Source organism: Lampetra planeri, chromosome 3, assembly GCF_965212315.1.
Source record: "Lampetra planeri chromosome 3, kcLamPlan1.2.h2, whole genome shotgun sequence".
Classification (NCBI taxonomy): domain Eukaryota; kingdom Metazoa; phylum Chordata; class Hyperoartia; order Petromyzontiformes; family Petromyzontidae; genus Lampetra; species Lampetra planeri.
In genome coordinates this window covers 20,564,884-20,588,615 of record NC_136109.1, presented here as the reverse complement: position 1 = coordinate 20,588,615, position 23,732 = coordinate 20,564,884, and the positions used below count along the sequence as shown (strand labels likewise).

General features: G+C 45.1%; 1 protein-coding gene across 2 annotated transcripts in view; it reads right to left on the bottom strand.

The window, feature by feature from the left end:
* LOC144740767 (ras GTPase-activating-like protein IQGAP1) overlaps nt 1-23,732 on the bottom strand; it is a 112,331-nt gene that overhangs the window by 45,244 nt on the left and 43,355 nt on the right. For both annotated transcript variants that reach the window (XM_078623512.1, XM_078623520.1), the window contains exons 20-29: nt 22,353-22,436; nt 21,986-22,057; nt 20,753-20,822; nt 17,244-17,452; nt 16,361-16,513; nt 12,262-12,425; nt 9,834-10,058; nt 8,081-8,221; nt 5,737-5,821; nt 3,569-3,804 (exon numbers count right to left, since the gene is read on the bottom strand). In XM_078623512.1, coding sequence (XP_078479638.1) covers nt 3,569-3,804; nt 5,737-5,821; nt 8,081-8,221; nt 9,834-10,058; nt 12,262-12,425; nt 16,361-16,513; nt 17,244-17,452; nt 20,753-20,822; nt 21,986-22,057; nt 22,353-22,436 — 1,439 coding nt within the window. The remainder of the gene's footprint in view (nt 1-3,568; nt 3,805-5,736; nt 5,822-8,080; nt 8,222-9,833; nt 10,059-12,261; nt 12,426-16,360; nt 16,514-17,243; nt 17,453-20,752; nt 20,823-21,985; nt 22,058-22,352; nt 22,437-23,732) is intronic.

The following is a 23,732-nucleotide window of genomic DNA, read 5'->3' as shown; positions in this document are numbered from 1 at the left end:
CCCAAAACGCACTTACGATGTCGAACTTGTATTTGCTCTATGAGTCATATGTTCCGTTTTCTGCCGCTTAGTGTAATTTCAAGCTGGATTGTCTGCGTACTTCGTTGTGCATTTTCAACTATTGTTCAATTTGCTGTTGTCAATGTCTATGTTTCTGATCAATATATCATAGCAGGTAATATAAGCTGATTCCTTAAGCACGTTGGTTCATTGCTTTTCATTATCAAGTTAAATTTCCAACCTGGTCTCGTCTGCCTCCTGATTTCATCGTTTTGATTCCGGTCGGCCTTCGATAAACAAAACCTGTATTTTTCAGGTCATCACATCCCATTCCATTGCATAGTCACTTGGTGTTTATCCAGCTGTTGTTTACAATGGGGTTTAGGTCACTCATTATTTGGCCTTGTGGCTGCATATTTGCCGGGCTGCTCTGTTTTATTTCTGCAATGAGCAGCTCCATACAAAGAATATGTCATTGTTTTTATTATCGTCTCGAGCCCTGGTTTATCCCAGTCCTCGCAATTCCCCTTCATCCTGTTTTTCATGTCCCGCAATCAACTAACACATGGAATTGATTGGTAGGCACTGGTAGAATGCAATGTATAATTGGCGGATCATTTTCTACGTAGTTTTAGTGTGAATCAACAAGCCGGCTGGCTTAGAAAACCAAGGCACTGCGGCCAAATTGGGGGCCAGGAGGTTCGTATACGCTGGCCTACAATATTCGTACTACCGAACTGCTTTAGTGGAGTCTTGGGTTTCTTCCTGTGAACACAGTCAGCTTCAACGCCACCGCTGCTTTAGGTACAACAGAAAAACAGTCAGCCTTTTTAACTGCCCGCTATCTAAGTGACTTTCACTGCACTTATTCGCTGAAGCCAATCTGGGTTTAAAGTACGTCTCAACAGAAATGTCGAACACACATTCCACCGTTTAATGAAGCCTAAAGGTTTTGGTTGCGTAACACTCTGCAGGACACCTTGACCCACGAGCCCATAAAGAGTCGCTGACAGGTGGATCCGTGTTTTTGTTGATACAATGCGGTTCGTGCCACAAAAACAGATTCGGTTACAATGTCGTGCTATATACATGTAACAAGACGTGACGAACGCTGCCCAACTTTCCCCTGCCTAACGTGAGCGCCTCGTACATCTTAACCACGCTTTTGGCCACAGGCCTCGAGTTCTGCTTTTTTTCCTTAATTTTTTCTCTTTATTTTTATTAACTTCCTCCTCTCTATTACCACACCCCGTCCCAGAGAGGCCACAAAAAGCTATGTAGCAGCGCCAGATTTTTGGGTTTTGTTTTTCTCAGTATTGGATTTCTCTCGCTCTCTCTCTCTCTGCAACACATGCCACAACTCGACTCTGCCTTACGTGCGGGACCGTTCATTACAGTGATCGAGTGCAGCCCCAGCGCTCCCCATTAGCGCCTGGTTTTGCCAATCATCGCTGTCAAATAATGGTCGCCGAGGTGAAATGCATTCAGGCCGCACGACTTCACGGGAATAATCCCAAACCAACTCGCAAGCGCGCTTCGTGGAGCACGCGTCATTGTGCACACATTTACGGACCGCACCGCCAGGATTTCGTCCCCCCCCCCCCGCCAAAGGGATTTTTTGTTGGCTCAGAAAGGAAGACTTGTTGAACTATTATTGTTTTAATTTTCGATTTAAAGCTTTCGTGACTGCAGGGATTCATCTTCTTGGTTCTTTCGGTAAAGTAACGTAGAAGGGAAGTAATAAAATAATAAAAATAAAACATAATAAAATAATTCTCACGACGTTTCGGCGACAACGCAAGCAGCCGTCCTCAGGTGAAGAACAGGTCTGTCGGAAAGACAGCGTCTGAATGAATTATTGTTTTGTACTAGCACACGTTCATTCAAAGATGTACTTTGATAAAAACGCTGCTATAATGATCACATGATACATTGTTACATGGGAGGATTGTGAGAAATGGCGACGGCTTGGAGAGGCCTTCATCCAGCAGTGGATAGGTCATGCCGAGCTTTTGAGTAACACTGAGCTTTGCTCCGTACCTCAGAGTTATGGGCATTTGTGTCTGTGAAATATTGTACACGTTACAAATTGCATTATGATGTTGATGATGATGAAATGATTACTTACGCAAAAAAACACGTACAGATGAATACATTTATAAACAAATAAAATGATTGATGTTCACAAACTGATGGATGGATTGGTTGAGATGTAATTCCCATTGGGAATCACTAAATATCATGAGAAAAAACCCAGGTGCCTTACTATCCAAACACAACGTGAATACACGTCTGTTCAAAAGAACAATCTATCAATGAGCTTTAAAGGTAAAGTCTGATTTTTTTTATTATAGGTCAAGAAAAATAAAGCTACAATTGTAAACCAGCTTCACAAGTATTATTAGCACGGTTGGCTAACGTATGGTGCGACAGAAGTTCAACATACATACATGAATCATGATCATCAGTAAAATATATCCTGTCTGTCGGAAAGAAAAAATCCTCCCCCATAAACTAGAGGGGAGGTGCTCCATACAAAAAAAGCAAATGGCACAGCCTGAAGTCTTAGCTTCAAGTTTTGATTTTGACCAAACTTCACCAAGCTGGTCAATGATGGGTTGGTGAAAGGGGTGTACAGGAACGGTTCGGATATCGCTCGCCACTGACATTAGCCATGGCCGGGAATCAAAACTCACGGCAACCGGGTTCACGGTGCGATGCACTAACCACTGCGCCATCGCTCCATCAATTATAATCAATAATAACGTTCTTACATTTCCTTCTTGAGCACTTGTTGTCGTTTGGAAGAAATTGGGAGTAGCCAGAGAATGCTCACACGTACTCAGGGCTAATGCTCGCTAAAATTCATCACAGTTAATTAAAAAAAAAACTACTTTCTGTGCAAAACCACACAGACACGCTGCCACCTTGCACGTGGGAGGTTCACGCAACGATCCATCTCGCCCACCCTCGACTCGCTGGATTACAGCCGTGCATCACTACGCCCACCCATAAAAACAACGCAAACACCCTACACAGCCAATGACGATCCATGCTAACAGGAGAAAGAGCGTGCGGAATTTAACAGAGAAGAGGAGGCAAAAAATGCGGTGAAACAAGTTAGGAAAAGCCAAACATAATCGTGGCTATGCTTTACTTTCCAGCAAGTGTTTGTCTGCGGAGGTAGTAGTAGGATATTTGCATATTTGCAAATGGTCCTTTTCGTTCTAGTCTCAATGTTTTTAGGAAACTCAACGTTCAAAGTTGCCAGCTGCCATTAGTCCCCAATAGCAACACAACTCGAAAGTTTGGCTCGTATTGGACCAGGTTTGTGAGAGTTGTCATTCCCCCTTCGTGCCCCAGTCCCACCCCCCACCCCGGATAGATAGAACGGATATACGCGCAGACAGATGGATGGACGGACAGACAGATGGGTGAACGGACGGACGGACGAACAAAAACACAGACTGACAAACAAATGAACAGACACAGCTCGTGCATAAACACTCTCGAGCTGAATCGAAGGGAATGAAAAAAACGCTGCGGCCATTCCCCGTGCGACCCTCACTTGAACTTGGCGAAAGCCTGCGTGGTGTACTCGCTGAGCGTGCCCATGTGCGACGCGTCGCCCTCCTCGAAGCGCTGGTTGGCCGCGGCCGACTGGAGCATGCGCGCCACGAAGGCCAGGCTGCGGCGTTGCTCCGGCCGCAGAGTCTCCCCGGCGCCGAGCTCCAGCACGTCGAAGGCATCCGGCGCCACGATGGCCGGGTTCATGTAGCGGTAGTACAGCAGGTTCCCCACGATCTGCGGGAGCGCAAGGAACGCGAGGACAAGGCACCGGGAGAACGAACTCACTCAACCGTTATCGGGAGGGGGTTGCCTACCATCCGAAGCGCAAAACCAAAAAAATGGGACGTGTCGTGGGACGAGTGATACCTCACGATGTGTAAATGAGCGGTGTCTTGAATGGTGTAACTTCACAAAAGTGACAATTCCTGGGACAAGTGACAATATCCTGGGAAGACTTACGGATTACCCAATTTAGCTACCTCTAAAAGGTGACAATCCAGGATAAATCCAGAACAGGTGGCAACTCTGGTTATCGATAATCACGAGCAAAAAAATGGCAGCGCATGGATCTGTGTTTAGAAGTTACAAGGGTGTGGTTCAAGGTGATCTCAGAAGCATCTTCAAATGCTTGGTGCGTTCCATTGCTCTGAGCCGTGTGTGTGTGTGTGTTGTCTGGCATCATGAGGGCTGGGGAGCGGTACTGTAGCGATTAGCGCGCTGCGCTACGAACCCGGTGACCCGAGTTCGATTCCCGTTCATGGCCAACACCGTTGACGATTAACTGAACCAGTCCTGGCCCTCCCCTAGGTCGATTCAGCCTCAAATGAGTACCTGATGAAATGTGTAAACATGGCACACTAGGGAGACAAAGGCGACCGGGCGTGGTGCTGGCCATCCACCCCCTCGTGTACCGTTTCGGCCTTCATAGCTACTCACGAACAGGACTTTATGGGGGGGTGTTTAACTTTATCTGGTATCATGAGGGCTGCCGTGACAAGTGATTAACACAGCGTTTGCTGTTGCGGGACAGATCTGCTGGCAGGCGTGCTCGGGGTTTTTTAATAGTAAGTATATATGTATGTATGTTGAACCTCTTTCACACCTGTACGCAGCTAACCGTGCTAATCGGAGGTGCCAGTTATGTCACAATACATCGATCCATCAATCAAAAACATTTCTTACACTCACAATATGTGCGTTGCATCACGTGTGTGAGAATCTACTGCAATACAATACAAAATTAGAATACAATTTGGATTTATATAGCAACCAAACGTCACTGCATCTCAAGATGCTGTGCGGGATAATAAAGTAGATATATTTTTATACAAAAATTATACAGTGAGTGAAAATGTATGCATATTTCACAAAAAGGTCACATTTAGGCTCGAAGAGCCAACCAAACTACTACATGTAATAAAAAATAATCCAAGAGAAAAAAACAAATGAGTGGGTAAAAACGATACAAAAAGCAGGAACTCGATTATAGAATTGATTTTCGAGCCCCGGCTCATGGAAATTCATGACATTGCTGGGGTGGAGAGGGGCAAATCTTTCCATACCTCGTGAATAACGTCGCTTATGAACAATAACGGTCTGTGGAGGCAGTGCACGCACCCAGAGGTGGTGGCGCACACCGAACCTGGCGCCACCAAAGCAGGGTTGGTGGCTCGGCCAGACATTAAACCATCATACATGTGAGACGTGCGTGGGTTTTCTGGAGGAACGTGGAAACTATTCTCAAAAGAGGAACCGGTGAAACATCGCGACGGGAGCAGGGCCCTCCTGAAAACATTTTCGAGACTCAATGGGATGTCATCACTGCCAATGTTACGAATTCTACCGCAATTCCAGCATCCCTCCCTTCCTTCCTTCTGTAGGTTCAGCATCCAAATTCCAAGGTCTGTACTTACAGTATAGCACCATCTGGTTTAAGCCAATTCAATTATTTATTGCGTTATCATTATTATATTCTCCTGTGTGTTTAGCATATCAGTTTCACAAGGTGTGGCCAATTGAAGTAACTGAAGCCAGACTGAAAAATAAAATTCTGGTATGACTTAATAAAAAAAAACACGATGGAAACCACACAGCGGGCACGGGCAGTGATATGAAGGGAAGTGCAACAACAGACGGCACTTTTGCAAGCAAGTTTCAACGACTGACCTTGAGGAGGTCATCCTCTGTTGCATCAGGGAACTTCTCTTGCAGAGAGTTCTTGAGCACCTTGGCAATAAATCGCATGCCATACCTGCGGTGAAGGAGAACGAGAAGGTCATCCCAATAAAATGGTCAACACTGTTATTGTGCCATTGCAGGTAAGTAATTTCACGATGAATAAAAATAAGTTCCCACCCCTGAGTCAACCCCACTGCTGGATGAAGACCTTCCCTTGGGGTGCCATTCATCGGAGTGGCTGTACTTCACCACGCTCGTCAATACGTCTTCTTGGTTCTTTCGGTAAAGTCACGTAGAAGGGAAGTAATAAAATAATAAAAATAAAACATAATAAAACAATTCTCACGACGTTTCGGCGTTGTAGCCGAAACGTCGTGAGAATTGTTTTATTATGTTTTATTTTTATTCTTTAATTACTTCCCTTCTACGTGACTTTACCGAAAGAACCAAGAAGATGAATCCCTGCAGTCACGAAAGCTTTAAATCGAAATTTCGTCAATACGTGTTGGCGGAGCGGTGGGACGGGGCCAGGACCGGTTCACATATCGCTCGCCACTGACGTTGGCCGTGGCGAGGAATCAAACCGGCCAGAATCACACTGCAATATGCGCTCACCACTGCGCCGCCGCTCGACCGCGTACTGCAGAGCAATGTGCACCAGTGAATGAAGAGCTTTGTTTAATAATTGAAAGGTAAACAACTCTGGACACGGCAGGTATTGAATTCGGATCACCGGGTTCATAAAAGCTCACAAACCACTGTGGCACCACTTAGAATGTGTTGCATTTAACGAAACGATTGTACAACAATGATGTGCAGTGCGTGTACAGTAGCATTCCTTTTTAAGATGTCCTGTGATCTGAATCGGATAAAACCCTTCTGCGAATTAATATTTGTATTTAGTCTTAAGCTAAATAAGTCTTAAGCGTATTTGTCGATTTGCTTCAAAAGCAATCATATTCTGCAAAATTAGAGTTTTATATTGAAACGGAGTGAATTTCCATCGGTGAAGTTTAGTGGTGCGCTTTGCAGCAACCGCTGCTAACTCGGGCAAGTTTGGTTTACTTAGAATGCAGCCATATCGAAAGATTATCCAATCTATTAACACAGAACTACGTAAACATAAAAGTAAGTGTGGGGGGTTAGGAGATGACACTGAACTTGAGTGCAGTGATTATTCATCAGACGACCGAGCTGTCATTTTGCCTGCTGGGCAAAGACCAGCACAGCAAATTATTATGTTTAAACATACATACTTATCTGGGTCGCTTAAGGTCTATTGCTCATATCAGAGCACCAGGATAGGAGGCCCTGGGTTCAAATGTGGCCAGTCGCTCGTGCTTTAAGCAAACTCTTCAAAAGCAGTGGTTTCTGTCTTGTCACCGATGATTACACAAAAAAGTATGATGTGATCTTTGTTTTACTTAATTCAGCTTAGAGAAATCTGAGAGGTAAAAATATATAATATGAGGTAATGTACACAAACTACTTGTTGCAGAGCATCGTGGAATGTTAAGTCAGAGGAATCAGTTAAAGTGACCAGAGAAGTACTTATCTATATATATAAAAGGGAAATTTGTGAATGTGTCTGTTCGAAATGTTTAGCGTACTTCCCAACATGCAACAAACTTGAAATTTGGCATGTGGGTAGCTTCCAGACTGTACACAATGCAAAAAGTATAAAAATAGACGTTTATATTTTGATAGGTGAGGGGGGGGGGCGCAATAATGGATTTCATATTTTGTACGCCAAGTGAGCGGTGACGTCACATCTGTGATGTCACACCCGCATGTGGCAGCGTCACACAGTGTGCCTGCTGACGTCACGCATCCCCCCCACCAACCCTCCGCGTAGGCCGTGGATTAATCCAAGACAAGAATCCAAGTCTCGGGCAAAGCCGGGTAGTAAAGCTAGTCAATTATAATATCGGCTTTAATTGTAATGTATATTATCTACGGTAAATTGCTTTACTTTTTCAACTAAATATTTTGTGTCTCATATATATCTGAAGTGTTGGGCATTCATGTAAAAAAATATATGTAAAGTGCTCTGAGACACTTTTATTGAGGTGAGGTGCAGCATTGGTTTATACAAGCCTAACTTTGCTGATGAGAGCCTGAATGTTGAAAGTGGACCAGAATGTCCTTGTGTTATACCCATTCTGCTTAAAATACGCACTTTCAGAAGGCAATGTTGCCGATGGCTTGTGTACAAAAAAAGGTTTTTTTATTTCTTACGTGGAGATACATATATGGGAAGGTCTATTGTCTGCGTATTCATCTTGTGTCAATCAATAACGACCGAGTGACTGAATGAACGCGAGGCTCTCACGGGATTTTGTCGAGGGCGGCGATGATGGAGGAGAGAACTTTGTCGGTAGCCGTACGCAGGCTCTGCAGTGAGGCCTCGAGCCTCTTACGCACCTCCTCGTGCGCCAAGGCCTGCTCCGAGGTCACGTCATATGGCAGATTGCTGCTCGCAGAGAGCAACACCAACACACACAGCGCGAACAGAACCGAGCGGTTTTGTCAGGACTTTTTGGGGTTTGCCCACGCGACAAAATATTGTCAAAGTGATTGGCGACGATTCTAACTGCTCTCTGGGACAAGGACATTGTGTAGATTTGGGAGCGATTCCAGTCATGCATTAAGGATCCTGCATCAGGTTCCTATCCTTAATATTTGTTACATTGTCGAGTGATACTTCTGCTTCCAGGAGTTGGCAACAGGGCAAACACAACGCGGTTCAGGAGGCCCCCACAAGGCTGAGAAGGGAAGCTGTCAAAACAACAAGGTCACAGCAAGGTCAACCATTCTGAAAGTCTCAGTTACAAATAATTTGGAGAAAACCTGTTTTCCTATTATTCAAGGTGACAATATGAGAAATGTATCCACGTATGTGGAGCCGGTCTACCCTGTCCATCTCCCCCCATGGTGAATCCTTGCAAGTGGGACAGGTCGGCGAAGTAGACAACAATAACAATGATGAGTAGGAACTCTGCGTTGTGGTCTGTCCCTCTGGAGAAGTCGGCGACTCCACAACAGCAGAACACCAGGGGTTTGTGAAACGGCAAAACTTTATTTCGACCACCATTGCTTTCTCATATAATAATTTTAAAAAAACACACCTGGCCACCCTCAGCCACACAACATGTTTTCTTAGCTTCCCATATGCTACAGAGTGCACGATTGTACGTGAGATTAATCACAGGTGAGCTCACACTGGCAACGTATGCCTAAGTTGGTGGATCAAGCAAAGGTCATCATTTGTGTAAAAGACTACAGGGGCAGAACAATGTCAAGATGTTAAAGAACTACAAGTCGGCTGCTGATCTGTCTGTATGGATTTTTTTATGGGCGTTATCTTCTTACATCCGTGAGTTTTCTCAGGGCACGTTGCTTTCCATCCACGTGAAATGTCTCCCAAAGGAATTGGCCAAACACCACAAGCGCCTCTCTCCGATGTGCTTTCTGGTTGCACCGTACATTGTTTGGCGTCAAGTCCTACGTCTCACATCTTCTTTCATTAAACAATAACAACAACAATTTTCTCGAGCGCCAACACATGGCAAGCCGTTACACGGGCGCTGGCAAGGCGATCTTTCGGAGCTATTGTCTTACGACAATATGTCCATCTCTGGCGCACGAACTGATCTCACCGCTCTGTCTCCACCGTGAACGTCGTTCCGAGCATTGTGGCCACTCCTTCGTTAGTCTCAACCAGCAGCCATCATCCCATCGAGCGGCGAGTTCTTCCCCCAAGCCCACTTATTTTACTTAACAGGCAATTTTCAAATTGGCCATGAATTAAAGTGTCCCAAGTGACAAATATGAAAGCCGTCTGCAATCAAATAAAATGGGTTCTTTAACCCAATATGAGAGAGCGAGCAATATTTGTATTCATATTAACGTTAATGTAAGTAAACCCGCAGCTATTGCTGAAGAGACTTCACACAGAATCTCCTGTGTCATGAAACTGAATGCCTCTGTAAATAAAAGTCTGGGCAATTATTTTCATACTTTCGTTTTTTTATAAGATGAGCAAAGAGTATCGCGTGTCGGTTTTTGAGAGCGCACAACGTTACCTCATCTCTCCCGTCTGGCTCTCCATCTGGTTGACCCAGGCCTTGTAGATCTCCACGGGGTTGGTGTTGACGTTGAAGGACTTGTCCTCGATGATCTCCTTGACTAGGGGCCCCAGGAGCGTCTGCATGGCGTTCTGGCCGCGCACGCCTCGGTGGAACGTCACCACCATCTTGATGACGGTGGGGTTTCCCGTCACGATCTCCTGCAGGTGGTCGACTTTGGACCTGGTAGGAAAGGTAATACAGTGGTCCCTCGGTTTTACGATGCCATCGATTTTCGATATTTCGATGAACGATCCGCCTCCCACAGGGTCCCAATGTTTCTATTAACGATACATTTTCGATTAACGATATGTTTACGATATCACGTGGATCCGCCAATTTCGGCCAATCAGAGTGCTCCTAACTGGACTCAGCAGAGCTAAGCCAATCAGCGACATGCCCTTTAATGAGCATTTTGATAGAAATTGGTTAGTTTTAAGCCATCCATGTTCTTAGCTGAAGGTAAGAATTTCGATTTCATGCTTTTTTTTATGCACCTTTGTATGCTCAATTTACTAATTAATTATTTTTCTCTTTTACTATGATTTTCGAACGTTTATTTATCAAAATTGCATGTTTAAATATTATAAACTGTGTTTTTAGGGTAATAAAGGTCAACTTCCAAATTAAGCTTTTAACATGTATTTCCTATATTCGATGAACGATAATTTCAATTAACGATGGTTTTTGTGGAACCAATTAATATTATTAACCGAGGGACCACTCTATGTATGTATGTTGAACTTATTTTGCACCGTACGCAGCCAACCATGTTAATCAGAGGTGTGTGGGAGGAAGGACAACAAATTAAACATGAAGAGCAGTTTCAAAGAAATTTAAAAATTACTTTCAATCTATAGGAGTGGCCCATGTTCAAGGTCCAAGTTGATGTTGTTTAGCCAGGTGAGCACTCAAAGTAGAACTCAGGACGAGTTGCATTTGCAAGAGTGACCCGGGTCACCGAAAAACGGCAAAAGCAAAACAAATAGAGCACGGCAATGAAGCAAACAGAAATCAGGGCGGTCAACTGAAGCATCACGTGAGCATTCGAAAATACTCCACAAATATGATGCCTGCTGTATATTTGGAGTTTGCGTGTTTTCCCCGTGGTCGCGTGGAATTTTCTCCGGTGTCCTTTGGTTTTTCCCTCCACATGTAGCATCATGCGTTTAAATTATTTGGCTGCTATAAATTTCCACATGATAAGCCACTTTGTTGAGCTATCATTTGTTGCCAGGTTGCTTCTGACAAAGAGCTACATAGCTCAGTTGACCTTACCTGGAAAGGTCAACTGAGCTATATCGTGAAAGACCCAAGGAAAAAAAAATTGTTTACCATAAAAAAATTGTTTAGTTTATAGTTTTTGTTAAGCGAGGCACTTGTGGCTCTAAAATACGTGCCTGCTTCAAAGTCCATGCCTCTCCCCTTCCTACTAAAAAGGTAAAAAGTAAAGGTGCAGCACTGCATTTGCCTGCTCTGCGCCACCACTGGCAGAAGGCTTCCACTAAAAGGGATATCAAGACAGCCACTCTCGAGGGTTTTGTTCCTACTCTTCTACAATGGCCGCATGTCTTGGAAGAGGTGGAAGTACCCACACTTTACCCCACCACACGTGACCTGCCAATCAACTAACTGCGATGTAACCGTTTGTGCTGTTGGGTGGATAGAGTGGCAGCGTGCTTGGGATTCAAGAAGCTTGTGCCAATGTTGAAACTGCCACGATGAGAAATTTAAGTCCAGTGTGCTCACCATTACACGTATATACGTATATATGTTGAACTTTATTCACAACGTAACATCGGGAGCCGTGCTAATCGGAGGTGCATCACAGCAGCAGCCCCCTCGTCCAATATTGTGAGATCGTCTTCTTTGCTTGGCGAAATCGTGAGATCGTTTTCTTTGCTTGCCGTGATATGTCCCGCTTTTTTTCCCCCCTTCCCCATACCTCAGAGGTTTGAGGAAACCGAACGAGCTCGGCCACCGCTTACCAGAGGTCGCAACCGGGTACCCGATACCCGTACCCTACCCGATACCCGGCTACCCGTACCCGGCCGGGTACGGGTACGGGTACCCGTTTGCGACCCTGGTGCGGCCGAGTACGGGTACGGGTAGGCCGTGAGTCACTGGTGAGTAAGTGTTTGTCACTCATTTCCCAACGTCTTGTCTCTTCTCACAATTCAAGTTCCTAGAATCAACCCACCCGCACCTGCAACATGGCTTCATCCCAGAGGTCACAATCAGGTACCCGATACCCGTACCCTACCCGGCCGGGTACGGGTGTAGGGTACGGGTACGGCCGGGTACGGGTACGGGTACCCGTTTGCGACCCTGGTGCGGCCGGGTACGGGTAAGGAATCAAAACCCGTTTGCGACCTCTGCAGCTTACTTGATTTCCTCCTCGAGCGCCGACTTGAAGAGCTTGAGCAGTAGGTACTCCTCGCGCTGGTTCGATGCGTAGTTGTACAGCGTAAAGACCACCGAGTCGACGAACTTGGTCGACCTGTTCTGCGGCATCAGGAAGATGAGCTTGGCCAGGTAGGACGGATTCGTCTGGTGGAATAAAACACAGCGGTTTAATTCACCCGTGTTTATATTCATGTATGTACACGAGATATATATTCTTGAGTCTTTCGGTAAAGTCACGTAGATAGGTTCAAAGAAAATAACAAAAAATATGACGGACGCTTGTGTTGCGATGGAAACGTCGTGGTTTTTTGTAATTTTTTGTTATTTTCTTTGAACCTATCTATGTGACTTTACCGAAAGACCCAATAATATGAATTCCTGCAGTGACGAAAGCTTTAAGTCAAGATATATATACTTTGAAACACAGAAACACTGTATGTTAAGTGATTGAATGTTTCTGCAAAATTAGTATGTGATTATATATAATTAACATGTATTTGTTATGTGTGCTGTATAAGTAATGAGTGTTTATTGTCCCGTGTAGCGGTAGAGTGCGTGACTTGCGAGTGGAAGGTTGTGAGTTCAAGTCCCGGTCAGAGGACGACTCGGCTCGTCATCCCTTTGGCGAGGATAAAATAGGAACTGCTTCATAGGGACGACAGCAGTTGTCGTTCTATGGAAATGCTCACCTCCATCATAGGAATGTGGAATTTCCACCTCTGGCTCAGAGTTGTAATGAGTACTGCCTCATGCTCAAATGAGCAGGAAGCCACTGAGGTATTGACATTGTATTACATACACATACAAAGCATTCAAATAATGCCATCACTGCAGATGGCTTCCCAAAATGTAGTCACAAGCATGCAATTAACTCTATTTTTTTTAACTATTTACTATATTTATTTTACCAGGTAAGGCCGACTGAGCTATTTCGCTCTTTATCAGAAACGACCTGACCACAAATATGATAGCTCAGCAAAGTAACTGATCATGTGGAAATGTATAGCAGCCGAATACTCTGAAACGCATGTTTCTAAATGTGGAGGGAAAAACCGGAGGACTCGGAGAAAAATCCACACGACCACGGGGAGAGCGTGCAAACTCCAGATATACAGGTGTCAGGGTTGGAATCGAACACACGACCTCCTGGATACCAGGCGAGGTAGTTAATATCTCGCCACTGTACACATTCATACTCTTTGTTTTTTTCGGTAAAGTCACGTAGGTGAAAACTTATTAATTACATTTTTTTCCTACGTGACATTACTGAAAAAACCAAAGAGTATGAATACTTGCAGTCACAAAAGTTTAAAATCTAAAACTGTACACATTATTTGGTAATATTGCGTTGGCAGATGGTGCGCCATTGGCAGTGGCATGCAATTATGTGCTATGATGAAGGGCCACTGCCCGAAACGTCGCCTTTTATATATTTTTCCTTTCAAGGGCACACGGTGTAATTGAGGAACATGTTGGATTTGTTATATTTGTACAGGTTGCTCTCTGAAGGCTGACTGATGGTGGAACTAGCAGAACAGAAGGCATTTATCAGATGCTTCATGTAATGTTCTGGGAAAATAAGCACTGCATAAGCCATTCCCTTAAATTAGGGACCAGATTTCCTACTCAACATGCAGAGCATTCCTCTTCGGAGTTTCAAACTCAACAGCCAGTTATAACATGCCCAAGGCAGCCCCCGGGTAAGCCAATGTGAATCCATTTATTATTTTACACGTTAAGCATGAAGCCGGCGTGAAAAACAAACATTCCCTCGCCACGCTCTACCACAGGCAGACAGACAGACAGCCGCTGAGCCAGATCTGTTCATGTTTTTCTGGTCGGGCCGCAATAAATAACGAATTTTTGAGGCAACTCTGGGGTTTTATACGGAGGGGTGACATCAGAGTAGAGGGCAAGGTGATAAATTACAAGAGAGCGAGAGAGAAAATTCAACCGCTCCAGTAGTAACGTTGGCGCGTGTACGCCGCAAGGTGGTTTTTTTCTTTCTTCTGGGTCTTAAACACACAAACTAAGTTTTATAGCCCACAGACATCTCATTGCTGGAAATGTCCGGGCAACAGCAAACAAATAATGTTATGGGAGGTGGCCGGGTGACTCAGGGACATCAATCCCCCCCCCCCACTGTGAAGATGCTGGGTTCGAATCCTGGATTTCAGCCAACTGTGATCTCAAGCCCCCAGTGAAATGGTGGTCTCAACCTGGTCACAAATGAATGCGCAAAGAACCATCGCATTAAATTTTGGTGGGATTGACTTGTAACAAACAACCTTTTGCAGGGCATATACAAGGTTTGTCTCCTGTATGGATAACAGGCTACTGAAGTGCTTTCAGAAGTGCCTTTGTGACAACCTTCCAAAGCCATTCTCCAGCACAGCGGGTGATTGCTTCACGGCTTTCTGCAAGGTTACAAAGACAAATGTCTGCATCTCATGAAACAATGCCGACAGCACAACGGTAAGTCAATGAGAAATGTAAAAAATATATATATATCATCCGTGTAAATTCCTGCGTGGAATTCAACTTGCACTTTCTTCCGCATTTACGTTCTATCCAATTTCGCCACACGATTGCTACTCTAAAGGGGTTGCCCTCCTTTCACAGCGCTCTTTCCACAGCCAGAAGTGGTCTCAAATGAGCCATGCGCATCCTGTCACGGGGGGGTCACCATCCGTGTGAAGAAAAACAACGCTCGCGTGAACCCTTGTTGGAAACCGGAGGGGTGGGGGGGCGACGAAAGGCGTCTTCCACAAGAGGGAACTCCACGGAATGTTCACTGATTTTCTCAGGGCGCTGCCCATGAGGGCACGAGGCTCATAAGGGAGTGGAATGCTCTTCACGCTCGCACCTGTTAAGCCCGCAGCGGCCACAATAACGGCGCTCACGTGCACGAGTAATCAAGAGCTCGAGGCTCAATATGCTACCTCACCTGATGAGCGTTGCCACGGGTCTTCTCCTGCAGCTTAACATTCTGTGCTATCGGTCGATTGAAGTGAATCCGAACTCTTGAAAATTGCTTTGTGTTGAGTCATAAATTATGTCGGTAAGCTCGTGGCAAATTATGCTACCGCACCTCGCCATTGCTTCATTTCTTCTGCCAGAGTTGCTATTGTTGGACAACTAACTTTCAAGGTCTGCTATTAAAGTCTCATCACCACCATCCTGCTGTAGGGCTTGCCCTTGGCCGCTAACGTCTTGGTGCCACTCGGTTGACTGGGTAACCTGACCTCCATCCTGCACACATCTAAATTCTAAGCTGGAAACTCATTTTCGCAACTTAAAATCCCACTCAGGGATCAACTCACCATTTCATACCTTTGAGGGATTCCAGCAGAGACTCGGCAGGACTGCTCATTAAAAGTTCGTAAAGCGTGACAGCCCGTGGAGAAACTTCGGCATTCCCAATTTGGTCCGCGCTCAAAACAAGTTTCACTCTTCTGTGATTTGCTAACGAAAAGCCCTTAGACGAATGAAGCGAACAAAAATTAACTAATCGCAACCCCCCTAAATCTTGACAATTCATCATGTCTCTGGGTGGGTGAAATCATTACATTCCAAATCATTGTATTGTCCACAAAACTGCCTCCACAATCCAAATGTAGAATATAGCTCTTACGTAGAGATGGATTTTTGCATGTTTTTACAATACCCAAATCCATGACTGATAGCTACATCCAAGGCTGAATGTTCATCAGTCAAAACTGGGCTTAACTTCAGTTGGGTTTGTCTGTGTTGGTGACCCAGCTAACATTTTGGCACCACATTCAGTATACCTCACGTTATGCCTGCGACTAAGAGTCACATGCATGCTGCAGTCTACCAGCGACCCAGATAATCTCCATGAGAAATTTAACACACAAGCGGTTTAAATGACCAGGCCATACAAAAACCATCTGCACGTTTCCTCCGAAAAAGGGAAACCCAAGGTGGTGTTTGTAGCACCCCACCCTGGAGCCACCGCACTGGAGCCTGGAGCCATCGCTCCGCTCTGCCCGGTGGGGTCGCCGCGGAGTTGGGGGTGTGCTCGCAAAAACGGATGACGCGGACGCTCGGCTCCTCACCTGGAGAAGGTAGAAGAGGTGCTGGTAGGCCTCCAGTCTCTTGCGTTTCTCCAGGCTGAGAGACTTGAGGCCCTTCTGCTGGTCGGCCACCATCATGCCCTGCAGCTCCTCTCGGTTCTTCTTGTTCAGCTTCTTGCTGTGCATCACCACATCCTTTGGCGGAGGGTAGTGGGTGAGGGCCACATTAGGAGGCTCGGTCGCACGAGACGCAATCAGGGGAAACATTGGCCCCTCCTTGTCAGTGCTTTCCCACTATGGTTGAAAGCCTGTTGGTCTGGCCACGTGTCACTAGCGGGCACTGTAGTTCTCATAAATATGATTCAATATGACAGTATAATGTTGCGTTACTGTTAGAGACCTTCATTATTGAAAACTGGTCACATTGGTCAAAGGTTTTACCGAATACTTGAAAACACATTTCAAACAGCCTTTGGTCGGGCGGTGTTGGCTGAATCCCCGTCCCGACTCGAGTGAGAGAGCTTGAAGAGACAGCCAGTAGGCTAGCAGTAGAGAGAGCTAAGGGTCCACGGAAGGACCGAGTGTAGGACACCTACCCCTGGTGGTTACTTACTTTCTTTGTTAAAAAACCGGCGCAAGCCCCTGACTTGAAAACCTGCCTCAGCGTCGTCATTTACAACGCAACATATGTTGAACTTCTTTCGCACCGTATGTAGCCAACTGTGCTAAACAGAGGTGCAAGGGAAGGACAACAAACTAAACATAAAAAATCTATTTTTAAAAATGCAATCTAGATTTTAAAGTGCACAGCTCCAGTAGCTTCCTAATATCAGACAGAAGGCGTTCCAGATGGCCGCAGAAATGCATCTAAAAAGCGCTGCGTTTGCAGTGACCATCTTTGTTCAACGTGAAAGCGGTCAGAGACCTGCAGGGTGATGCGGTTCTTGACAAGCAGCCCGATCTTGATGTCCATGGTGTTGAGGTCCTGCTCGAGCTGCTGGTTGGAGCGAATCGTGGTGACGACCTCCTCGCGCAGCCGCATGATCTCCAGCTCCTCCTGGATGTCCAGGTCACTCTGCTCCAGCAGATGCACGAACTTGCGCAGCACAGGCAGCGGAGGGTTGCTGGCGCCGACTGCAATGGGAGCGTAGGAACAGTCAAGAGCAGAAAGAAAAGCGGAGTGGCGAGGTGCCTCAGAGAGATCATTTTAGATGCTACAGGGCGAGCTGACACTTCCGAGCGCCTGGTCTCAGCCGAGTCCCCCAATGTCTGTTCAAACAAATCAAAACCAAATAATCAGTAGTCATATATGTATGTATGTTGAATGTCTTTCGCACCGTACATAGCCAACCTTCCTAATTTGAGGTGAGAGAAAGGACAACAAACTAAACACAAAAAGCAGTTCTAATGAAATTAGTGTCCAAACTAGATTTGAAAGTGCATAGCCCCAGTGGCTTTCTCATATAGAAAGGAAGAGCGTTCCATACTGCCGCAGAAGCGCATCTGAAAGACCTGCCCAAGGCATCACCATCTCGTACGGTTTGACGATGCGACAATATATCTTAAACCTATACGTGAGCTGATGTCATTGTTCAATCCATATGGCCATCATCCCTTCTAGCTATTAAACTGCCGAAGTCCACCGACTTTTCTAAGCAGTCAATATTAAGCCTCTCAAGTGCCTACGTTCTCTCTCATCCATGTGTTCCTCTTTCTCTCTCTCGGTGCAATTCCAAGCATGTACCGCACCATGCTCATTAACAATATTTCCAGATATGGCATATCGATCAAAAACATTGACAGAAACAATAGGACAAAAGCCGCAAAAATATGCAATATTTCCTCGATAAATGTTGCATTGTATAATCATTTAATTTATTCATCACGCATAGTCAGCCATTGTGTCGCTCTGAGGAAAAAAATATCTGATTGATTGCCATGTAACAAATACGTTTTGCAGGACATGTGCCACCCAGTGTGGATAAGAGGCTTACTGAACACAATTAGGAAGTGCCTCTCACGTCATCTTGCATAGGCCGTTTTCTGACAAGACGCGGGAGTTGACAACTCACTGGAGAAGTTGCTGATGGAAAATGTACTTGTCTAATGGAATGATGCCAGCATCGCAATTGGATGTGATCATTTATGTGATACGTATTTATGGATTTCTCTCAGATAAAAATAGTTAAAATATTGCAGTTTTCTATTTACCGATTTTAATATATCTTATACTACAGGACATACATTTTTCCGTCTTGATTTTGATCATGAGGAAGTGATATTGTAGTTGATGATGACAATGAAGAAGTGGTATTGTTGATGATGACACTGATGTGATATTGTTGATGATCATAATCAACGTTTTTGGGTTAGATCGCGTTATTTATAAATGTGTCGTAACCCTCCACCACCCGACACAGCCAATCAGCAAAAAAGTGTCTCGTTGACAAAAGACAAATAGTTGACTACTTTAGCCCACCGGTGTGTTGAAGCGTGAAACCACAACATTTAAAATTTTTGAGTAGCACGACGTTTCACTAGTAATTGCATCCAGTATCATCGGGCAATTCGCCAGAATGGTGAGGCTCTGCTCTTGCTCCCAGTCTTAAATAGAGCAGCAGCAGGGTGACGTCCTCATTGATGATGATGATAATATACATCTGCGTTTGGCTATAAGTGTCATGTGGATGAGATGGTGCTGTAACACGGGAACGGAAGGACGAAATGGAGCTTAGGTGGCCAGCCGAGGGCCACACACATTCAAACACAGGCTTACCCACTAATCCAGCTGATCCTTATACAGTATTCCATCGTTATTCATGAAATTGCTATCCACGATTCTGGCTATCAGCAAATCGCATCTGGAACTCGACACGGCGACTGCATTGAAAGGGAGAAAGTGATGAGCTAAAGCGATGAAAGAGAATGTGATACGAGAAAATTATGAGATAAAGTGATGAGATCATTGTTACTTTACAACCTTCTACTGCGCAACATCATCATAATTTAAGGTAAGTTCATTTATAAATGTAATATTTAGTTTTATTTACTTTAAGTTTATTACAACAAATGTTTTTGTGTTATGATAATTTTCATGTATTTAATAGATGATGTATGTATTTATTTAAGGTAATTCATTAAAAATATATACGTTTTCGTAGGCCAATATCATTATCCCTGAAATGTGCTATGCACGGCCCTCTCCGGAACTTATCTCTCGCGAATAATGAGGGAATACCATACACGTTCACACCACCTTTGGCCTTCTGTGCTGTGAACTTTGTGTTCGTCACAATAGCTCCACTTCAGAAATCATAAGGCAAGCAAGCAATGCAATTCAGTTTTTTGTGCTTTAGCTTTTTTTGTAATCTCCACATTTAGTTGCGTCCGATCGAGATGCGACGTATCATTTGGCACTCTTCATCTCCGCTCCTACTGGCAAGAGTTCACACCATTTTCCATGGCAGTAAAAGGGGTGAAGAAGTTCAATTCGGCGGCCAAATTAATCGCAACATAAAGTGTCAGGTGTGGCATTAACCGTACAACTATTAAAATAACAGAGGTGTCACAACCTCCGTTCCCCCCATGAGAATGCAATGTCAATAATTATTTTTGTAATTTTTTTCACATTGCGGTGCATGATAGCAGCTCTAGTGGCTGATGGTGGTGACATGAGGGTATTCCAATAATGTGTACGCATTGAAACATATCAATTCTTGTAAATACGATTCCACGCATGTATTCGCGAGCTTCAGAGTCAATATTAATCAATGAATCAATGCACTATAATTCCAACAAAAACACCCTTTGTAATAACAGAATGTGTTTTGCCAGGAGTAGGCCTTTGCTATTTTACCAAGACTAGCTAGACAAGTCAACAGAACTGGACATTTATATTCTGACCAGAAGGAACCTGAAACCTATGGTATTGATGATGGCCTATGCATGACCTATGACCTGTGATTTTTTTTTAAACTGCAACCAAAATTTCCCCATGATAACTTTATGGCATTGAGAAACTTCGCAGGCGTTGACATCTGGGCTGATGCCACCAACCTGCTCTGCACGACAGCCAGGTGTAATCACCAGCACTCCTATGGAAAGGGAACTGTTTTCTCATGCTGTATTGATAATTTAATGTTTGCAGCGCCATGGACAATAAAGCATCCATGAAGGCCAACGCAGCACACGAGGAGGTGGGTGGCTAGTATCACGCCTGACCACCTTCATCTCCCCAGTGGCGATGTTGACACACTCCACCAGGTACTCATTGGAGGCCTAGTCGACCTAGGTAAGGCCCAGGACTGGTTCAGTTAATCGCCACTGGTTGTTGGGCGTGAGCAGCAATCGAACTCAGGCCGCTAGCTTCAGAATGCGACCCGCTAACTACTGCACCACCGCTCCCCAAGAGAAGAGGCTCAACTGCATACTTACTCAGTATCCTGTAGTCTTCCCTCGCCTTGTTGGCACGCAGGAAGGCTTGAATCTTCACTATTTCTGGTATCTGAAAATGACAAGCAGCAATTCGCAAACAAATCATCATTAGCCATGATATATTCACAGCTGGAAAAAGGCTTTCGCAAGCTTCACCAACTCTCATCTAGCAACGACACAAGGACATCATTTCATCACTCCATCTGTGCGGTATGCGTCATCATCAGGAGTCGTCGTTTCCTTGGCTGCCACTCCCTCGTGAGTTCCCGATCACCAGCCGTCGTTGAACCATCATGCGAACTGCAGTCAAGTGACTCGCTCTTACTGCCTCGTGAAGACGCCCTCACAGCCCTGCAGTTGGCTGTCTCACATTCGTGATAACCTCTGTGTCACCCCCCAGAGTTGGCGATGACCCAATCTCATCAGATATCAGACGAAAAGCTTGGATGGGCCTGGTTAGCACGTGAATGGGACACTGCCAGGCAGGTTCAGGTTTTATAGACTTAGGCTGCGAGGAAGACAGGAGATGGGAATACGGCAATTGATTCTCGAACATGTTTTGCGCAGAGCTTAGTGTGTTCCCCCCTCATCTGCATGGCCAAACATCCCAATGTAGGAGTCTCATGAAAGAGGGTCTTGAGACTCAATGAGGTTTTCTTGGGGCATTTTTATTTATTTATTTATATTAATAACCTGTTATATTACAGGCATGTTCAACCATAAACCCACCTCATCAAAGGACGTTTCTGTGGTGGACATCCACTGCAGAGGTCGAGCGATAAAATCTGCTTGAGTGCTGAGAGCTAAAAGGGGTCGCTGCATCGCGAGACCATGAGAGACGCTAATGGCTCTGGTAGAACTTCATCCAGCTTGAATAGACCACAGCTGATGATGATGATGATGACCACACTAAAACTAAACTATGTTTTGAGCCGTATAAGCTCTTGGCTATCACAAATGATAGCTCAAAGAAGTGGCTTATCGCGTGAAAATGTATCGCGGACAAATACTATGAACGCGCGTTCATTTGAAATGTGGAGGGGGAAAAAAACGGAGGACCCGGAGAAAAATCCACGCGACCACGAGGAAAACATGCAAACTCTAAATATATTGGCGTCAGGGTCGGAATTGAACCCACGGCCTCCTGTATACCAGGCGAGGTGATTAACATCTCGCCACCACGGCGTCCACTAATCGAACTTTACATCACTAGGTACTGCACTCCGTACTCACGTGGTCTCGGAAGAACTGGAGGCGCGCGCGGTAGCGCTTGGCAGCAAGCCACATCCGCACCCACGCCTGGATCTGTACACATGAACGTGGACACGGGGATGGTGGGGTGACAAACGCACAAATGTCACCATTGCAGGGGTTAGGGCAACAAAACTTTCGCCCCCCCCCCCCCCCCCCATTGTACCACCGAGAGAAGGAGAACCATTGGCATAAATCTGTTTGGCCCCATTATCGCAGCCGTCACTACTGAGCTGACGGAAGGAACAGACGACAATGATGATGAATGGCAGGCACGAAGGAATCGGAGGGTCCACCACCAACCCAGATAAACCCGCACTCTGAGCAGCGTCCGAGCCTCGAGCATCACCTTTACGACTGCTGGCGTGTTGTCACGGAGCAGCTGCAGCCGTGCGCGGAAGACCTTCCGCTGTTTGCATCCTCGCCAGTAGGCCTGAGAGTGACAACATGAGCACACGGCTCACGCAGGAGCACCGCGGACGTTGATCGTGGAACAACACCGCACACAGGCAGCATATACGATGTGCCCTGATATATCACTGACGGGAATGATATGCAGCAATGAAGACTGATACGTCTTGAACAGGTACAATATACACACAGAGACGATACACATTGACAAAGAAGTTTCAGGCACAATATGTTAATCATTGGGGGAGCGGTGGTGCAATGGTTAGTGCAATGCACTATGAAGCTGAAAACCTGGATTCGATTCCCGGCCACCGCTAACGTCATGGACAAGTGGTAGCTGACCAAGGCCTGGGCGCTACCCCCTGAATCAACCGGCACTGACCAGCATGGTGAAGTGTAGTCAACCCCCATGGCCAACGTGGTACGAGAAAGCCTTTATCCAGCAATGGATTGACAAAAGGCTCGAATTCATTATTATTACTCCACAGGATCAAGGCACATTGCACATTCGATTGCCTTGATTATAACAGGCACTGTCCAAGTCAATTTGCCCAGTGCTGACAGTTTTGCTGAGCATGTAGATTCTTGGTAAAGATACCATGAATGTTGACATGTAAAATTATATTAACAATTCATAATTTAGGATTACAACTTAAAACTGACATGGGTTGCTACATATCATTTGTGTAGAACTCTTCCTTCTGATATTAGGAAGCCACTGGAGATATTAACTTTTAAACCCAGATTGAAAACAAATTTCTTTAGAACTGCTTCTATTGTTTGGTTTGTTATCCTTCCCCCACACCTCCAATTAGCATGGTTGGCTACATATAGTGTGAAAGAAGTTCAACACACATACATTGCAAATTCATATATTTAAAAGTCCGTAGTGAATTAACACACGAATTGAGTATTGACTCACCTCATCATCCCTTAGGGGTCGGGAAAATAAGAATGTTTTTCTTCACCATGGCAATGTGGAATTTATTCCACTGGTTCATGAATCACAAATGAGTGTATCACCCCACACTCATTTCAGTGGAAAAATATAAAAATTTCTGATTTGAGAAAACATAATTCAGACAGCTTAAAAATAAGGTCAATTGCAATCACCAACATACTTTTACTAGCCTTCTGTCCATCCACTGCTGAACGAGGGCGATCCCAAGCCATGTCAGTGATGAGGGCTATTTCACTTTACCTTACCACGCTTCACGGTACGGCTGTATGAGCATAACTTGACAAAAGATAACTTTTGAACTGGCCCTTGCCAAAGGAATGTGAAATGGTGAGCACTGTCCAAGGACCTCCACAGGAG